Genomic DNA, 20112 nt, shown 5'->3' with positions numbered 1-20112 from the left:
AAGGGCCACTGGTGCTCTTGCTGAGCTCTGAGCCTGAGCACACCCCAGTGTTATAGAACACTCCTATGGACCTGCTAAGTTGTCTTAGGCTAGAAAAATATCTCACTTTAATCTCTCATTGGCTCTGCCGCTCCAAAATTTGATTTAAGGCATTATTTTCAAGTTGTTTGGAGGGGAATGTTGGGAGAAGTCAGTTGGATCCCTGGCGTATACACAACCATCTTGGCCTTTGAAATTCTTGATACAAGAATTTCAGAATAAAATATATGAAACCAGTTTAAAGAAGTTGAAATTAAATGTAAAGATTGTTCAGAGGTACTCCTTGGAGAAGCAAAGAAAGAAGGTGGCAGAGTTGGTTTTACTGTATACACAAAGGCAACATGGAATTTCATGGGACATTTAGCCTTCTCATACTGCAGTGCTCAAGATAAGTAGTGGCAAAAAGACCATCATGAAAATAACTGTTGCTACTCACTAACATTTAGAAGATGACATGGTAGAGAAATCTATATTTCTATAGCTATCTAAATCTATATCATGAATATGTTCTTTAAGAAAGTAGTTGGTATGTACTAGACATGGTAAACATCAAATAATATCACAAAAAAAGAGAGAAATCCATTAATTTTTAACAGAAAAGGAAAGACTTGCTATTGATATGTCAGTAATCCTTGAATCAGCTATATAATTATAACACTGACTTACCAAAGATCAGAATTAGTATAAAACTACAATAAAAATAATGAGAAGATGTAGCATGCAATTGACCTAGTTCAATCCTGACCTATTTAAAGTAATTACTGATAATGTAAATTGGGTAATTATATCAATACCAATTAGAATAATTTTATACTGAAGTTTTACTAATGTAAATCAATTGCCATAGCAGAACTAAAAGGAAGTCTAAAAATTGTCTTAGTCTGCAAATGCTCAAACTCACTTGCTAAAAGGAGATAGATGGAGGCTGTTTTTATCACGTAATTAACCATCATTTATTAATTACCTCCTGTAGGCCAGGTACTGTCCTAAGCAAAAAGCAGAATTCCAGAGAACTAATGATAAAATGTGCTACCCTCCTAATAAGAGAGGTGTAGAACTCAGAATGCAGAATGAGATAAATATTTTTTTGGATGTGGCCAGTGTGAAAGTTTATTTCAATTTGACTCTATATGTTTGTAATCAATTTTGCTCTTCTTGTGTTCCCAATGGGGAAAGGGAGATGGGGTGTAAGGGGTGGTAGTGGGAAAATGGGGTAGGGAAGAGTAGTATTAGAAAACAGATCTTGGCTGACTATAACAAAAAAAACTTTTAAGTAATAGGTAGTTGTATATTGTACAGAAGCATGACTTAGTCCTGCACTTAAGGAAAATCACTTTGGTAGGTCTATGGAGGCAATTATTACAATGGAAAACCAATTAGTCAGGCTATTATAATAATCCACATACAAGGTTAACAAGGGCCTCACATAAGGCAATTGTCATATGAGTAATATGAACATTACAGTTGGTAGAGATGTTGCAGGAGTAAAAATGATAGAATCTGACAACTGATTAGATATGTGCAGTGAGGATGTATAAAAAATTGAGCATAACAGAGAGGTTGTGAACTTAAAAGACTAGAAGGATGGTGGTAGTGTGGACAGAAATAAAGAATTTCAGGAGTTTTGTGAGAAAAGTAATGAGTTTTGTTTTTTTTTAACATGTGAAAGTCTAAAATGTCAATGGGACAGCCAGGTGTAACTATCCAATGAGTAACTGATAATGTAGTAATGAAATTCATATTGAATTTCTCTCCAGGAATTAGGGCTAGATATACATAAATCTGGGAATCATCTGCATAAAGATGATGTTTAAAACTTTGGGAGATAATGAAAATCACCAAGAGAAAATGTAGAAAGATGAAATACCTCCCAGAGTGAGAGAGCATTACATAGATGAAGAGCGAGCAATGAAGACTTGAAAGGAATGGTCTGAAAGGTAGGAGAGGAAGCAGAAGAAAGGTATGTCACAAAACCCTAGAAAAGGAACATTATTCAGATAAAGAGGATGAGATCAAGGGCATACATAGAAAGGTTGGCCTTGGCAAGGAGAAGGACCACTCATTATCAGAGACCTGATAAGGAAAGAGTTGGAGATATTGTCAAGAGATTTTTGAGATGAAAAGAAATTTCAGACTAATAGCCTCTATTTTCTCAGTAAATGTGAGATAAGGTTGTTAGATGACAAGGTGACGGGAAGAAAACTTGTGGGAGTTTTGTTAAGAAGAGGTTTTATTATTAGTAGGTCACCAAACAAAACATTTTAGTTATCAAATCTTTCAAGGACACACAATTTCAACATATGGGAGATGGCCTGATGAAGGATAGGCTTTAAGGTAGCATTTTGCTTTACTGAATTGGATACTTTTAAAATAGTCAACAAAGGATAAAGGATTTCTGTTCTTTCAGTCAAACGTATAAAGACGTGATTTACTTTAAGGCAAAATTTGCTAAAACCTGCCTGCTCTTTTCTTCTTTTCTGAGACTTCTGATGCCCTCAACACACACACACACACACACACACACACACCCCTCTCTCATTCTCATAAAGACTTACAGATGATGAGGATGTGATCTGAACCCCTAAAGGGAAGGGACTATGTCTTTGGGATCTGGACCCCAAGGGGGAGAGATCTTGAACTTTCCCACAAAGCCAAAATCTCTGGCTTTCACCTTAGGCTATAATCCTATCAACTGGCCTTTCATTATACCCAATCTCCCAAATCTGTTACCCTTAACCTAGCCCAGCCCTCCATTGTCTATTATGGCCTGATGGCCCAGGTGACTTCCCTTGATCCTACCTAGACCTCATTCTACCTCCCAGTCACTCCCATCAAGATTCTCTGAGACCCCTCCTCCACTCCTAGATTCCTCCCAAGGTCTTTCTGACCATAAGGTCCATCTTGTCTCCATTAAGGGGCTCAGATTCTTTAAAAGTCCAGCCAAAGGCTCAGATTCTTATAATCTAGCCAATAGCTCACAAATGTTCAGATTGTTTAAGAGTCTGGCCAATATGGCGGATCTTTAATAAAGCTTGTCTTTAGCTGAAAGAAGGCTTGGGTCGAATTTATTCAGGTAGGACCAATGTGTCGTGATTTTGGGGTCCCAGCACCCCTAAACCTCTAAACCTCAACATAGAGAAGGAAAGTATGTGGTAGATAATTACTAATATTTTTTTAAATAACTTTTTGGTAGAGATCATGGAAAAGCACATGCACAGTACAAACTGGCTACCACACATTACAATCAAAGTAGCATGGTCCCATGGGGGGAAAAAGCCACAAACAAAAACATTAGATTTGGAGTCAAAGGGCCTAGTTTTGAATTCTGGCTTTGTTACTTCTACCTGTGTGAAGTGTAGCCCTAGTTTTTCTTCTCTAAAATAATAAGTTGAATGAGATGGTCACTAAGTGCTATCAGGTACTAAGTATATGATCCTATAATTATGAAAGAGAACAAAGAATTTCATCAAAGAAATGTTTTGGCAGGAGAAAAGATTGGCTGTTTACATGGCAAGCATGAGGTATAACCAATGGACAGCTGATGTGCTCCACTGCTATTTTTGTTAAGTAAAGAGAAAGCAAAGCAGGCCATTGATATACTGGGTAAATATCCTGTGGTGAACTTATGGGAAGTCAGGGACAAATGTAACATGGAATGGGCAGGCTCAAATGAGCTATGATATGCATCACTGAAAATAATACATTAATGAGATCACAAATGCATTTCAGTATTTGAATATATTCTCTTTAGTATATTTTTGTGTCAAAGTGCTGCTTCGGCAAATATAGCTTAACTTACATGTTATTTAGGCTTTCCCTCTTTATTCCTATATTCAAATTTCCTTAACCCATAACTAGAATAATGTATATTCTTCTTCAGTGCATTTAATATCTCCAACTTCTTCCCAGTTCAATTTGCTCTATTTGTTACATATAATATATATTATAAAATAGTGCTGTTCAGTCCTGCAGTAGTGCTCTGCCTCTCCCGATGACCTGAATACAAAGTCTTGTTCTTTATCCTTCATGGCAGTTTGCCACTTGCCCCAGAAACCACAACCATTTTTACCTTACAATGTACCTCCTGTCCTTTAAGCCACAAAACATATTACATTCTATTTTAAATTCCTTAAACTATTTACTTTCTCTTGTAAAACAAAACAAAAAACTTACCTCTTATGTTAATTCTTTTTTCAACCATCTCAACATATAGAACAAAATCTACTTTTCTATATACCTCAGGAAAAGCAGCAAAATCTACTTACTCGTTTGAGAATTAAAATTTATTATCTCTATTGCAAGACATCTATCTGAACTTATTTTGTGTGTGTAATATACATACATGCATGTTAATTTGTACTTTTTTCATATATACTGTTTTATTTATATCGTATTCCATTCAACCTGTTTACTGAGGTTTATTTATTTTAATCCATAATTTCTCCCAACTAGATTACAAAATCATTTAGGGCATGAACCTTATGTTACTTATATTACAAAAATGTGTATTATAACAAGTGTAGTGCAATGTTACTTGAAGATGATAATGATGTAGAAATCCTAGGGTTAAAAATTATACAGTGACAATAAAGGACATATCAAGAGGTTCCATTAAAATGGAAATTAAAGTAAAAGTATGAAGAGTACAACAATTCTCAGATAGTCTAAGAATTACACAGGATATCAACTTTGGCACACAGTATTTAATATAATACTTTATTCTCCTACCTTTTATTTTTGATTTATATACACATAGAGAAAAATATATAGTATACAGATATATACATTTTTGTCTCAATACATAGATACATACACATACATCTAATACAAATATTCATTTGTTAGCTTGTATTCTTTTCAAATACAGCAAAAAAAAGAAATGATGGTGGCAAAAAAATTAGATTGTGAGCTCCTTGAGGGCAGAGACTGAATTTTGCTTCTTTTTGTACCCTCAGAACTTAGCACAGTGCCTGGCATATAGCATAATAAATATTTACTGATTGACATAATCCAATTTCTGTTATGTTAACGCCACCACTAGATACAGATATGCAGGTGTATATGATATTAAGTGCTTCCATGACAAATATTAATCATAAAGAATATATTCTCTATTATAGACAGAAGTACAATGAAATTCAAGTGCATGTTACAACAGTTTTAAGCTGTCTCCACCTGCTGGCAAAAATTACTAGCCCAATTAACCTGAACTGGCAAGGGTCATGATCTACAGTAGAAATAACAAAAAATATACAACTTTTTAGCCATTATTTTTTTTAGAGGACTTAAATGGTAGAAATACATAAATAGAAATGACGGCATTAAAAGATGGAGTTCTAGCTTCACCTTGAAAATCCAAATCTAACTAACCTAAATTTAGGATGAATATTTTCCTATACATTCTTTGGTCATGACAGTATAATTAATAAAGCCAATTCCCAATTAATGGAGTCACTTAATTCAATGTGAAACCACACATGATTAACATGTGTTACATATGTAGTTAACATTATCAGTTGACACTTCCTAACACTATAACCTTTGTAAGGTATAAGGATATTTTGTGCAAAAGTATTAAATCTCACTATACCACATAACTATAATTAAGGTCCTTGAACATTTAACAAAGAAAACTCATGAAGACAACTTATCACAGAGCCAAAAAAAAAAAAAAAAGAAAGAAAGACATTAAAATGTAAGCTGAAACATGTCTTATAAAGCAGGAAACAGAAAAAATTACCTGGAATAAGCTCCATGATGATGTAAATGGGTTGTCTTTGTGTGCAAACTCCTATAAGCTTGACAATATTAGGATGATCATACTGTTTGAGTATTCTGGATAGGAGAAGAAGTTATATTAGCATTTATAATTTAAATTAAAATTTATACACACACACACACAAAACTAATTATTTACTCTATAAAAGCAAGGTGCTATGTAAAAGTAAAAAACACAGGCGTTAAGGTTAGATAACCTGAATTTGAAACTCTATTCTGTTATTTAATAGCTTTAAGACCTTAAACAAATCAATTAACCACGCTGGGACTCAATTTCCTCACTTGTAAAATGAAGGGATAGGACTATATGACTGTGAAGGTTCCTTACAGCTTTATATTTACGATTCTCTGCAGACTGATAAACTAAAACTAAAATTTAGGTTTCTGCCGACTCTAGGTCTCGTCTTCTTTCCAATACTTGGCATCATGATTCATTCTTAACATTTACCAGTTATTGCCAAGGTGATATATGGTTGATTGTCACATTAAATATAATAAGTTGGGTTGTGCATAAAATCCTATAGAACATACACTTTCACAAAATCTGACTTTGGGCCAGATATTATATACAAGTGAAACTGAAAATTATGTATCCATCTTAGACTATATGATAAACATGAATTTAAAATGTAATTCTATTTTTTAAAAAATCGATACCACAAATACATATAAAATAAAAACTGCATGACATAGTGCCTAGAGCTAGCTTCAAGGCTAGAAAGCCCTAGGTTCAAGTCCAATTTCTAGCACATCCTGCCTGTGTGATTCTGGGCAAGTCACTTAAACTCTTAGCACTCCAGGCAGGTTCTCCAAGATAAGAAGCTGGAGGCCGACCAGCATTAGTAGAGTAAGGTTCTCATTAGCAGTTTCCTATAACAATGAAATTATGGGGATTGCTATCTACCCCCAAATGAGTATCTCCTTCTTTTGGCCACAAGAGAAATGCCCCATTGAGCACAGGGTTTGACTTTGACAGATTTTGGTGGTAATAATAAAGATAAAACCATTACTGAAAAATAAGAACCTTGACAAACATTGAGGGAATTGAGATAATCTGAAATGGAAGAAAAGGATACCTTCTTTTCACTCCTGTGAAAAATTAAAAGTTGTAATACTAGTATTACTAAATGTAATAATAATAGTTTGTCTCAGTTTGGGATAAGGAAACATGTTCACACTGAATAGGAGAAAATTAGCTTAGATATTAAGAGCCACTTCCTGACAGAGATCATTACAAACAATGGAATAGGCCACAGATGTCCCTGGTATCTTCAAATGTAAGACAGATATCCATGTGAACAGGATTATTTAAACAGTAGTAACAACAGATTACATTAACTCTGTAAGTTCTTTCCATTTTTATTATTCTATTATCACAGTCAATGAGCTCTACTGTTTTCCAAAAGAGAAAAGGACAATGGTATGAACACAACTACCTTAATTTAAGGTCAAAGAAAATTTATATATTTACACACACACACACACACACACACACACACACACACACACACTAACACAAAGAGCTGAAAAATATTTTAAGAATGATAACATATTATGACTTTTAAGTGGAAAGACAGATTAGGAATAATTGTAGAGACTTATGGCAAATACTCTGTGAATTACTTGTAACTAGTCATTCATTCTATAACCGGCGTTCTTAACCTTTTTTTGTGTCAGAAACATTTTTGTCGGGTAGAGACTATGAACTCCTTCTAAGAATAATGTTTTTAAATGAATACAGTAAAATAGATAATATGATAAAAGGAAGTCAATTATACTGAAATACAGTTATCAAAATATTTTAGTAGACAAGTTTACAGTTAAAAACTGCTCTAGAAAATTAAAAAAAACACTTTACAATGTTTGATTTTAATACCAAATCTCAGCTGATAGGATGCAAACTTTCTTAGAAAGTAAAGAAATTCCACTAATCAGTCAGCATGAATATACACATGAAATTAAATGACTCTCAAAACATATAAAATGCTTGGGTCTATCAAAGGTTAAAAAGTATATTAAATTATCTATGCTAAAATAACACACTATCAAATTGTATAGCAGAAAAGTTAAATATTTTTACAAATAATTCTGCAGCTAACATTATGACTAGGAATAACAAATGGCAATAAGTTAATGAGATAACAGGGTACCAAATTTTCTAATCTATGATAATGTTTATTAATTTTTTACTCTCATCAGAAAATGTTTCTTTATGTGGCATATTACAAGCATGTTAGACAAAGTTTCACAACTTTTTTCCATAGACTATATTTACTAATCAAATGTATTATTTTTTATATCCTATAGACACTATCATTCATTTTTAGAGAAGCTGCTTTTGCCCCACGTAGGTCAAAGGATTAACTGAAATGAAACAAATTATCAAAATAAAAACACTTATAATTATGTTCAAGGAAATGTAAAGCAAGGGAAATTTTAAGTTATATATCAATAAATCAATTAATAAAAAAGCTTTTATTAAGCATTTAGCATACCCCTGGAACTCTGTTAGCACTAGGGATACAAAGAAAGGCAAAAAAAGTCCCTGCCACAAAGTTTATTTTCTAATGGTGAAAAAAACATGTAAATAGCCAGATGCATACAAGATAAATATAGAATACATGGGATGTAATCTCAAAGAAGAAGGTACGTTCACCTGGAGAGACCAAGAAATGCCTCCTCTAGAAGGTCACTTTTGAGCTGAATCTTGAATAAAGTCAGGAAAACTAAAATGTAGAGATGAGGATGAAGAGCATTCCAGGCATAGGAAAATACATAGTTAGGGTAAAGGCAGGAAGATGATGGAGAGTCATGTTAAAAGAATAGAAGGTAGCTCAATGTACCTGGGTATGGAGGGGAAGAAGGAAGGGACCACATTATGAAGACCTTTAAATGCCAAACAGACTACAAACATTTAGGTATGACAGTAATCATAAATGTATAGACACTTAGGAAGTACACATATTTGAAGTGTGAAAAGAATGTCTACGCTTCTATACTTAGAGAGGTATCTTTAAAAGTCTGGCAGGACTGCTAGAAAAAAATCTCTCACATGTACTTATAAAAATTCCAATAGAATCCATTTTGGAAAACTTAAGGCTTTGTTGTTTTTTTAAAATCTTCTCAGAAAAAGCTTTCAAGGAAATAAAGAAAAGTCTCAAATTCTCCACCATGCAGTAAAAGAATGGCTGCATAAATGGGAAATAATATAACTAGCATTGTAATGGTAAATTTACCAAGTTTCCCAAAGGACAAAGACCACAGATTAACATTCAAACTGAGAGATATTGTATCAGTCATTTAAAAAATTAATTTAAAAGGAAACAATAATAATAGCTAATAACACTGTGAGGTTAGCCAAACATGTTACAAATATTACTTCATTTTATCCTCACCATAATTCTGGGAGTAGTTGCTACTATTAGGTTTTTTACAGATTTAACAGATGAGGAAACGGAAGCATACAGGTTAAGTGACTCGCTCAGGGTCACAAGCAAGTGTTTGAGGGAGGATTTAAACTCAGTTATGTCCTGACTCCAGATCTACTGTGCCACCTAGCTTCCCTGCAACAGAAACAATCAAGTATCATAAAATCCTGCAGTCATATTTTTTGAGAGGGAGAAAATGTGTTACTATTACTTAAATGGTTTTTAATTGTACTTAGTGTTGACTGTGCCACCAACTGAAGACCTTCAACATTTTAAATGATAAGGGAGTAAGTGTAAGGTAGGACATACAATTTACTGAAGAGTAGAAAGAAGTGAAAATAATTAGCAAAGGAAACTAGGAAGGATGGAATTGGGAGGTTAAAGAAAAGGCAGAACTCTGAGATGGAAGAAGGGAAATATGGTTTTTTAGAAATGAGAGGCAGGAAGATATGGAAAAAGAATTGATGCCTAAGTTCTAATGAGGAGTATACAAACATAACAAGTACAGAGATTTAGATGCGTACATGAGCATGTATAGCTCTACACAGTGATGTATAAATGAGATTATAACAGCCTTATTCATTTAAGATAAACTTGGAAAGCCCAAATTGGATGCTATTTAACAGATGAATTATTTGACTATCATTGTTCTGTGTTGTTGTTGTTGTTCAGACGAATCTGACTCTCCGTGACCCCATTTGGGGTTTTCTTGGCAAAGATATTGCAGTGGTTTGCCATTTCCTTCTCCCCTTCATTTTCACAGATAAGGAAACTGAGGCAAACAAAGTTAAATGACTTTCCCAGGGTCACACAGTTAATAAGTATCTGAGACCAACAAATCTGAACTCTGGGCTTCCTGACTCTAAGCCCAGTACTCTATCCACTGTGCCACCTAGTGGCTATAGTTCACCTCAAAACCATTATTGATTTCTGCAGAAGTAGTACCAGATTCTGAAACTGATAATTACTAGGTTCACAAACCACTGACCCGTTAGCAAACCACAATTCAAAGTGTATTAAATTTTACATTATAATGAATTACTCAACATGCCATCAATACAAATTCTGGTTTACTTTAGAGAACTCACTTGGCCTCTTGTAAAAATTTTATTTTCAGTTCCTGAGGAAGATCTTCTTTACACGTTTTTACAGCAACAGCAGTTTTATCCTTTAATGTTCCCTTATATACTTCACCAAAATTACCCTGAAAATGAAAATATACTTACTATTAAAAGCAAACTATTGTCATGTATCTTTGAAAAATACAGGAAAAGAAGATAACTTCCCTTATTATCATGATCAAAGGTTTAAAGTTAGATTTAGTTAAATATTTGGGTTGGAATGGCTTCCATTCGTCAGCCATCTAATTATACTAATATCTTGCAAGTTGGAAGTGTAAGGAAAAGGGGGAGGAAAAGTAAAACAGGTAAAGGAAAAGGAGGAAACTAAAAAAGCTTTGTCCAAGAAGTGTAATTCTTAGAAAAAAGACCAAAGTTTCATTCTCCTCAAACTCTAATCTTATTTGAAAAACCACTTTTTAAATACTAATTCAAATTCGTTTCACTACTATGCCTGAATGTTCTATTGGTTTCAAAGTGCTGAAGTAGTAGAAAGATGAAGAAAACAGTGAGTTATCTCGGAAAGGCCAGAACTTACGGCAGCACATGGCAATAGTACCCATTCAATAGATGCTTGCTGTTGATGCAGATATTTAATATAAAATTTTTTCTGTCCTTGTCAGAACTTCAAGAACTTCCCCAAAATTTATCATTGCCTTACACCATTACACATATATTAGAAAAAGTCAAGTTTATAAGTAAAATACGGAAATATTAAAGACTTGAGTCCAGATTTCTGAAACGTGGGAAAAGTGTCTCAGGATGTAGTATTTTTTATTTTTTCACTAGATTTCCCATATATGCAAATGTGTGTATATGGAACATACATGCACACACATTCACACATATACAATTAAGAAAAAAATCTCAAGATAATTTAAGGATGTCAAAAATCAGGGACAAATTTTGGGGAGGTGTCCTCCAAGGCTCTGAATTGGGTCTTCTCTTCTTCTCTTTCTAAATACTTAACACCTAAGGGGCTGTAAACTTAATTGTTTTCTCTTTACTTATGTGTTTTGTTACATTTTAGTTCTGAACTGTCTCCTGTCCTTCATCCCCAGCCCACACTAGGGAAGGCCAACATTTGATGCAGATTTATAAATATATGTAAAACCACAGTATGTATACTTTTATTTATCAGTTCTTTTCTCTGGAGGCATATAGCATCTTCCTTCAAAGGTCTTTTATAGTTGGTTTGAGTATTTATAGTACTGAGAATAACATGATTATTCACAATTATTCTATGAACACTATTGCTGTTATGTTTTTCTAAAATCAAACAACTCATCATTTCTTATTGTGCAGTGATATTACACCACAACCATACACTACAACTTATTAGCCATTCCCCAATTGATGAGCATCCCCTCAATTTCCAGTTTTTTCGCCACCATAAAGAGAGCTGCTGTAAATATTTCAGAATAAATAGGTTCTTTTTCTTTTTCCCTGATCACATTGGGAAACAGACCTAATAGTGGTATTGCTGGGTCAAAGGTCACCATTTTGTAACTTTTGGGGCATAATTCCAGATTGCTCTCCAAAATAGTTCATAGTTCTACCAATGTAAATTTAATTTTAAAAAAATTCATAACTATTTCAAAATACTTGATTTTCTTTGCAACCTTTGCAATAAATTTTATTACATGAATTTTTAAAAAATAATCAACAAGGGGTCCATAGACTTCACTAGACTGCCAAAGGGCTCCCATGACACAAAAAAAACTTTAAGAAGTTCTGTGATCAAACCACTGGTCATTTAGAATACTACATAAATCTACTGTAACCAACTTTTAATTACTTGAAGATTAATTATCAATAGCTTTTGAAGTAAGACTTAACTTTCAATTCAATTTGACAAACTTATTAAGTACCTATTATGCTCAAGGCATGCTGCTAGGCACTAGAATTAAAAAGATTCTGTTTTCAAGGGTTTTTATTTATGGTTATGATTATTTTTGATTATGAAAGTTTTCATGAGAAAGGTCATTTCTGATTTAGGTCTTAAGGAAGTAAAGGGCTTTCAAAAAAATGAGAATGGCACTTACTGAGAGGGAGTCTATTCAAGTCATTGGAATGGTGTGAATAAAGGTAAAGAGATGGAATAATAATAAATAAAGGTACAAGATGAGAGTAGTCTAATTTATCTAGGAACTTAAGAAACTAGATAAAAGCTGCAAGTAAGGAGGAGGCTGAAACTAATGAAATAAAGATTTCTAAGTTTTAATTTTAGCTGTAATTCATGACTTTTTCATTCTCCTTAAAAATCAATATAAGTTCAAGATTTTCGTACAAGGTAACCATATTTTATATTTCTAGTACTGTTTAATATTTTCAAGTTAATATTATTTAATTGCAAATTTTACATTTTTATGTTTTATCAGATGATTAACATTGCTAAAGATTTACAGAGAAAAAGTATTTTTAGCATTTATGTATGTTTCCATTTATATGCTGTTGTATATATGTGTAGATATAGAATACATATACTATATATTATATATATTATATGCTGTATAATATATAATACATGTTATACTATATATACATATCTGTGTATACATGTGAAATGATATATATATATGTATATGTGCAGCAAATTTTTTATCATAGGGGTACAATTAATATCTGTCTTACCTAGCCTTAATCACTGAATAAGTGCTGCCTCAGTCAAACTGAGACCTGCTAAAAAGGTCTGCTGCATCCAGGGACATCTCCAGTCATCCTGATCTATGTATCGCCACTGGACCCAAATGGCTCCAGTGAAGAAAGTGAAGCAGGTGACTTTGCACAGCCCTCCCTCACATCCCTGATGTCATGGTCCTCTTCAAGAATGAAGGACAAACAACAATAATGTTAAAAAATGTGTTTTATATGTATATGTATAATTTATAAATATATTTGCCTTTCCATAATATACTAAACCCCACCATGATAAAGTAAGAATGACGAAGGAGTCAGGGGACTTGAGTTCAAACCGCACCTCTGATGCCACTTGTGTGGATACACACCTGTCAGTCTTTCTGGGCCCCGATTTTTTTATCCTTAAAGGATGGTCTACAAGTGAGTTCCCTTCCAGCTCTAGATCAATATATTATCAATATATGATCCTTTGCTACAAGGGTATTAAGAATTCTCAAAGAAGAGATGCATGCAATGATCATCTCTGACCTGGTGATTCTCAGATCTACTTATCTATCCCCAACCTCCCTGCTCACCTTCAGTCTCTTTTCTCTAACTACTTATTGGATATTCTGAACTGAATGTCTTGTGGATATCTTTAATTCAGTGTGTCCAAAACTGCCCTCCTACCCCTCATCCAGCCTTCCTCTATTCCTAAGTTTCCTATTACTATTTAGGGGGCCACTATCCTCCCAGTTACTGAGTCTTGCCCTGTAGGTGTCATCCTCAACTCCCCACTTTCTTATCTCCCACATCCAATCTTTTGCCAAGAACTGTCAAATCTACCTTCTTAACATTCTTATTGTGGCCACCCTGATGCAGGCCCTCATCACCATGTGCTAGGACTATTGCAATAGCTTGCTTGCTGCCTATCCAGTCCTTCCTCCATTTAGCTGCCAAACTGATCTTGAAGCTAAGGTCTAATCACATCACACTGTTCATACTATATTACATACTATAGCTCCAATGGCTCCCTATTACCTCCATGATCAATTATAAAATCTTCTGTTTGGTTTTTAAATCTTTTCATAACCTACCCCCTTCCTACCTTTCAAGTCTTCTTACATACTTCCTACTTTCCACTTATGCTTTGATGCATGGGGATATGCACTATGGGGGGATGCATGATGGGGAATATCTTGTGTGAAGATATTCCCCATCTCTAAACTCTGGGCATTTTCACTAGTTTTCCCTTAAGCCTGGAAATCTCTCTCTACTTATCTCTGTCTCTTACCTTTCCTGGTTTCATTCCAGTCTCAGATGAAATATCATATTCTACAAAAAGCCTTTCCCAAACTCTCTTATTGTTAGTATCTTCCTTTTCATAATTATCTCCATTTATCTTTCCCCTTGTAAGCCAATTGAGAATAGGCACTGTTCTTTGCCTTTCTTTGTTTAGTACAATGCCTGGCACATAGTAGGTACTTAATAAATGCTTGCTGGTTGACTGACAATATCTGTGATTCTGAAAACTCCATAAGAAAGGTGAATATCAGGAAGAGGTATAAGTCACAGGTGAAGAAATAAGAAAGGACAAGGTATGTTTCATGAATGGAAGGTGGTGTAGTTAAGAGCCAGGGATATGTGACAGGAATAAAGGAGATAGAGCTGAAAAGGTCCTTTGGAGTCTAAAATGTGTCTTTAATGAAAAGTTAAAGGAGTTTGGACTTTCTGAATATGCAATACAGTCACTGGTGGTTTCTGAGCTGAGGAGTGACATAACCAATAATTCGTAGTCAAATCAGGTCTATATCCTGATTTGGGTGGGAATGAATTGTAATAAGTGAATTTTATAATAACCAATTTACTATAATTCCAAGAAAGATGCTGTTCACTTGATAATTCTATTTTCTACTCACTGACAATCATTATGAAGTGGTTAATTTTCTTCTATTTGAAGAATTTCTTATGGAATGATTTATCAACTGTCATACAGTCTTTTTGGAGGATGTAGTCTTTCAAAGAAGGATAATTAAATTTATTAAAATTGGTATATTCTACTCCTCCTGGTGCTATTAAGTTTTTGAAATTTTTTCTAAGGAGTTCAATTTTATTTTTACCTCCCAAAATAGCATTTAAAAAAAATAAGATGACTAAATATAAGAATTGTTAGAGGGTTTTTCTTTAATTGAAAAGAAAAATTTCCCTACTACTGAATATTTGAGCTTGCCTCACACTCTTTTCTTGTTCAACAACTGCTTTACTTGTATTATGATAATTTATTAATTTTTTCATTTTGATTCCTTTATTACTCTAGATTTTCAGTGGGATCTTTTGATTCACAGACAAGATATACTTTTTTCTGATCTGAAGAAAATGAATGGATGTTTCTATGCAGAATGATTAAGACATAGAAAACAAACACCTACTACTACTCTTTAGTTTGGCGTTCTCCAAATTTTCTAAGTTTACACATTAAATCAATACTATTACATCAATAACAGATAAGGTTATTGGTGTGTACAATGAAAATTTATTAAATTTTGTGAATTTGTCAAATAGCTTATATATTGAGAAAACATTTTGACAATAATTTTACCAGTATCATTTAACAAGCACTTAATTAGCACCTACTATAAGCCAGGCATCACGAGTAATTTCATAAAGATTTATACACCCCCAAATAGCTAATTTGCCACATATTATTAATCTCTTTATCTTACATATTATATCATAATTACAAGACATTAATTGAAATTGTTTGCCTTTCACAAACGTTCAGATTTTATACTGTCCTGAATTCTACATCATTAAGTCAAGATCAATCAAATCTTCTGTATGAAAACACCTCTAATAAAGGTATAAATTGGTCTTTTGAATAAACTAACATTTAAACATTATAATTGAAGTATAAACAAAAGACTATTTAATTTGCATTTGTTTTCTTCCATTCTCACTAGTTTTTCTTCCATTTCTTACTGAGCTATAACATATACTTCAGAACTCCCTTATAAAATCAGTTATGGGGAAAAGGAATAGGCTAATCAGATAATTGTCTTTTATTACATGCAATTTCTATATTCTGATAAATGTGGTTTGACTAGTATTCTATCTAAATCTGTGTAACAACAAGCTATGTTAAAACAGTGCATTGTTGCATATACTTATCTATTCATATACTTTGTATTAAAGGTCCAGATGTGATTTCATTGATGTAGGAAAATCCCATTAAGGTAATTCCCTCTATAAGGCTACCACTGTTCTGCAACTTATAGTCTTAGAGGTGACAGTAGCATTAAGAAACTTAACCAGGGCCACAAAGGTGTATGTACCAGACATATTACTCGAATCGAGGTCCTCCAGACTTTGAGACTGGCCCCCTAAACACTTATACATGTACACTGTACACAAAAACTGTTTCTTGAGATTATATTTAAAACCTTTATCCGATTTAGTGATCTAATCTGATACAATACAGAATTAATATTTAATTTTTCTTGAACTATTTCTGGCATATAACCCAAAGAAAGAGTAAAGTCAACAATTTGTTTAAACATATCCTATTCTATGTAAAATCTTTCATTATTTCATTTCCTTTATAAGGCCACCAATTTAAAGACATACATTTGTTATTTTGTAATAAAACATCTTTTTACTTGTGTTTCTTTAAAAAAAATTATATAGGGTATTTTTAAGCCATTAAGAAACTTTAAGTTATTCCGCAGTTTCAACACAGTTGTTTTAAGAGGCAAATATAGCAAAAGTGTACTGTATGTATACATACACACATATACACATATATCACTACGTGTGGCACTAAGCTTTCATAAATTAGTTTCAAACATACTTTACTGAATATTAGGACATAAGAAAAAAACAATTTTGAAGAAAAAACAGAAATCTTAAGACTTTATAAACAATATGAAATTCAAACGAACTGAATTTTAAAAAGTTAACACATTTAATTGCTTACCTTGCCTAGTAATTCTCCCAATGTGACATCTTCATGATTGAGAACCCATTTCTTATCCTACATCAAAAACAAAACAAAAACACCTGTTTGATGCACTGAACAGTATATTTTCCAGAACAAAAAGTGTATTTGGTTTTTGGGGTGAGGAGGACCACTGGCGTAGCTGAGCTTGTGGCGGCAGTGGAGAGGGAATCCTCCTCACAGTTCCAAGGCAGAAAAGAGTGCTTATAGTCATTCACAGACCAAAGCATAGGAGAGGAGTAAACACCTCTCCTTTGATCATACCACCTTGGAAGAACTGAAAATTTACAGGTCCTAGAAGTATCTCTGAAAATAGCTGCACAAAACTCCTGAAGCTTGGGACAGTACATCTTCCATACTGGAAGCAGAGCCCTACCTTAACAAAGAGTTCAAAACAAGTAATTGGCTGGGAACATGAGCAAATAGCAGAAAAATACTCAGACTATAGAATCTTACTTTGGTGACAAAGAAGATCAAAACATACAACCAGGAGAAGGCAACAAAGTCAAAGCTCCTATCTCCAAAGCCTCCAAGAAAAATGTGAATTGGTCTCAGGCCATGAAAGAGCTCAAAAGGGATTTTGAAAATTAAATAAGAGAAGTAGAGGAAAAATTGGGAAGAGAAATAAGAGTGATGCAAGAAAATAATGAAAAACAAGTCAAGAGCTTGCTAAAGGAGACCCCCAAAAAATACTGAAGAAAATAGCACCTTAAAAACAGACTAACCCAAATGGCAAAAAAGGTCCCAAAAGCCAACAAGGAGAAGAATGCCTTAAAAAGCAGAATTGGATGTGGAAAAGGATGTCCAAATGGAAAAGGATGTCCAAAAGCTCACTGAAGAAAATAATTCCTTAGAAATTAGAATGGAGCAAAGAGAAGCTAATGATTTTGTGAGAAATCAAGAAACAAAAGAATGAAAAAAATAGAAGACAATGTGAAATATCTGATTGGAAAAACAACTGACCTGGAAAATAGATGCAGGAGAGATAATTAAAAAATTATCAAACTACATGAAAGCCATGATCAAAAAAAGAGCATAGGGGGCAGCTAGATTGCACGGTGGATAGAGCACCAGCCCTTGAGTCAGAGTACCTGAGTTCAAATCGGGCCTCAGACATGATACTCACTAACTGTGTGACCCTGGGCAAGTCACTTAACCTCACTGTCTCAGGAAAAAAAAAAAAGAGCCTAGACATCACATTTCAATAAATTATCAAGGAAAAAAAAGAAAGAAAGAAATTATCAAGAAAAACTGTCCTCATACTCTAGAACCAGAGCGTAAAAAGGAAATTGAAAGAATCTACTGATCACCTCCTGAAAGAGATCCCAAAAGGAAAATACCTAGGAATATTATAGCCAAATTCCAGAGTTCCCAGGTCAAGGATAAAATATTGCAAGCAGCCAAAAAGGAACAATTCAAGTATTATGGAAACACCATCAGGATAACACAAGATTTAGCAGCTTCTACATTAAGCGATCAGAGGGCTTGGAATATGATATTCTGGAGGTCAAAGAAGCTAGAATTAAAACCAAAAATCACCTACCCAGCAAAACTGAGTATAATCCTTCAGGGGGAAAAAATGGGCATTCAATGAAAGAGAGGACTTTCAAGAATTCTTGATGAAAAGACCAGAGCTGAAGAGAAAATTTGACTTTCAAATACAAGACTCTAAGAGAAGCATGAAAAAGGCCAAGCATGAAACAAACAGGAAAGAGAAATCAAAAGGGACTTATTAAAGTTGAACTGTTTACATTCCTACATGAAACGATGATATTTATCACTCATGAGACCTTTCTCAGTATTAGGGTAATTAGAGGGAATATATAATAATATATTATATATTAATAATAATTATTATGGTGATGTAACAAATAATTATTATAATTAATAATATATGTAGACAGGGCACAGAGTGAGTTGAATATGAAGGGATGATATCTAAAAAATAAAATTAAGGTGTGAGAGAGAAATGTACTGCGAGAGGAAGAATGGGGTAAATTATCTCACAAAAAAGAAGCAAGAAAAAGCTTTTACAGTGGAAGGGAAGAGAGGGGATGTAAGAGGGAATGAGTAAACTTTACTCTCATCAGTTATGGCTTAAGGAGGGAATAATATACACATTCAATTGGGTAAGGAAATCTATCTTATTCTACAGGAAAATAGGGGGGAAAGGGATAAAGGAAGGGAACATGATGGGAGGGCAGACTGGGATAGAGGGTAATCAGAAGGAAAAACTTTTGAGGAGGGACAGGGTTAAAGCAGAGAACAGAATAAACAGGGGGTGGGATAGGATGGAGGGAAATATAGTTAGTCTGTCACAACATGACTATTAGGGAAGTGTTTTACATGATTATACATGTATAACCTGTATCGAATTGTCTGCCTTCTCTAATGAGGGTGGGTGGGGAGGGAGAAAGTGAGAGAATTTGGAACCCAAAATTTTAAAAACAAATGTTAAAAATTGTTTTTACATGCAACTGGGAAATAAGATATACAGCAATGGGGTATAGAAATCTATCTTGCCCTACAGGAAAATAAAAGGGGGAGGGGTGATAGAAGGGAGGACAGATTGGGGGAAGGGTTAATAGAATGCATGCAATCAGAGATGGAGAGAAAATCTGGAACTCAAAATCTTGGTGAAGTGAATGTTGAAAACTAAAAATTGATTAATTAATAAAAATGCTTTTAAATTAAAAAAAAAGTGTTTTTGAGCCAGGGGAAAATAGGTGTAAGAAGGTATAACTGTAGGAGGTTCTAAAATAGATTTAAGAAACACTGTTGCATAACAGGATATTATAATCCACCTTATTGTAAATTTTGATCAGTTGGTTAAATAACATGCTAAATAGCAGTTACATGACACAGTACATAGAGCACTGGACCTGGAGTCAGACAGACCTGAGTTCAAATCTGCCCTCAGATACTTGACACTTACTAGTTGTGTGACCCAGGGCAAGCACTTAACCTTGATTGACAAGGACAGGACAGGACAGGAAAGGAAAGAAGGAAAGGAAAGGACAGGACTGGAAAGGACAGGACAGGACAGGACAGGGCAGGGCAGGACAGGACAGGACAGGACAGGACAGGACAGGAAAGGAAAGGAAAGGAAAGGAAAGGAAAGGAAAGGAAAGGAAAG

The 20112-nt window shown here is 34.0% G+C and overlaps 1 protein-coding gene across 5 annotated transcripts in view; it reads right to left on the bottom strand.

Moving 5' to 3' along the window:
• The window catches only part of FER (FER tyrosine kinase), a 260682-nt gene that overhangs the window by 99497 nt on the left and 141073 nt on the right, over positions 1-20112 (bottom strand). For all 5 annotated transcript variants that reach the window (XM_027869209.1, XM_027869208.1, XM_027869210.1 and 2 more), the window contains 3 exons: positions 16956-17012; positions 10334-10449; positions 5780-5874 (listed from right to left, as the gene is read on the bottom strand). In XM_027869209.1, the coding sequence (XP_027725010.1) occupies positions 5780-5874; positions 10334-10449; positions 16956-17012 (268 nt within the window). The remainder of the gene's footprint in view (positions 1-5779; positions 5875-10333; positions 10450-16955; positions 17013-20112) is intronic.

Source organism: Vombatus ursinus, unplaced genomic scaffold (assembly GCF_900497805.2).
Source record: "Vombatus ursinus unplaced genomic scaffold, bare-nosed wombat genome assembly UNPS02014792.1, whole genome shotgun sequence".
Lineage (NCBI taxonomy): Eukaryota > Metazoa > Chordata > Mammalia > Diprotodontia > Vombatidae > Vombatus > Vombatus ursinus.
This window is presented reverse-complemented; position numbering and strand designations above follow the sequence as displayed.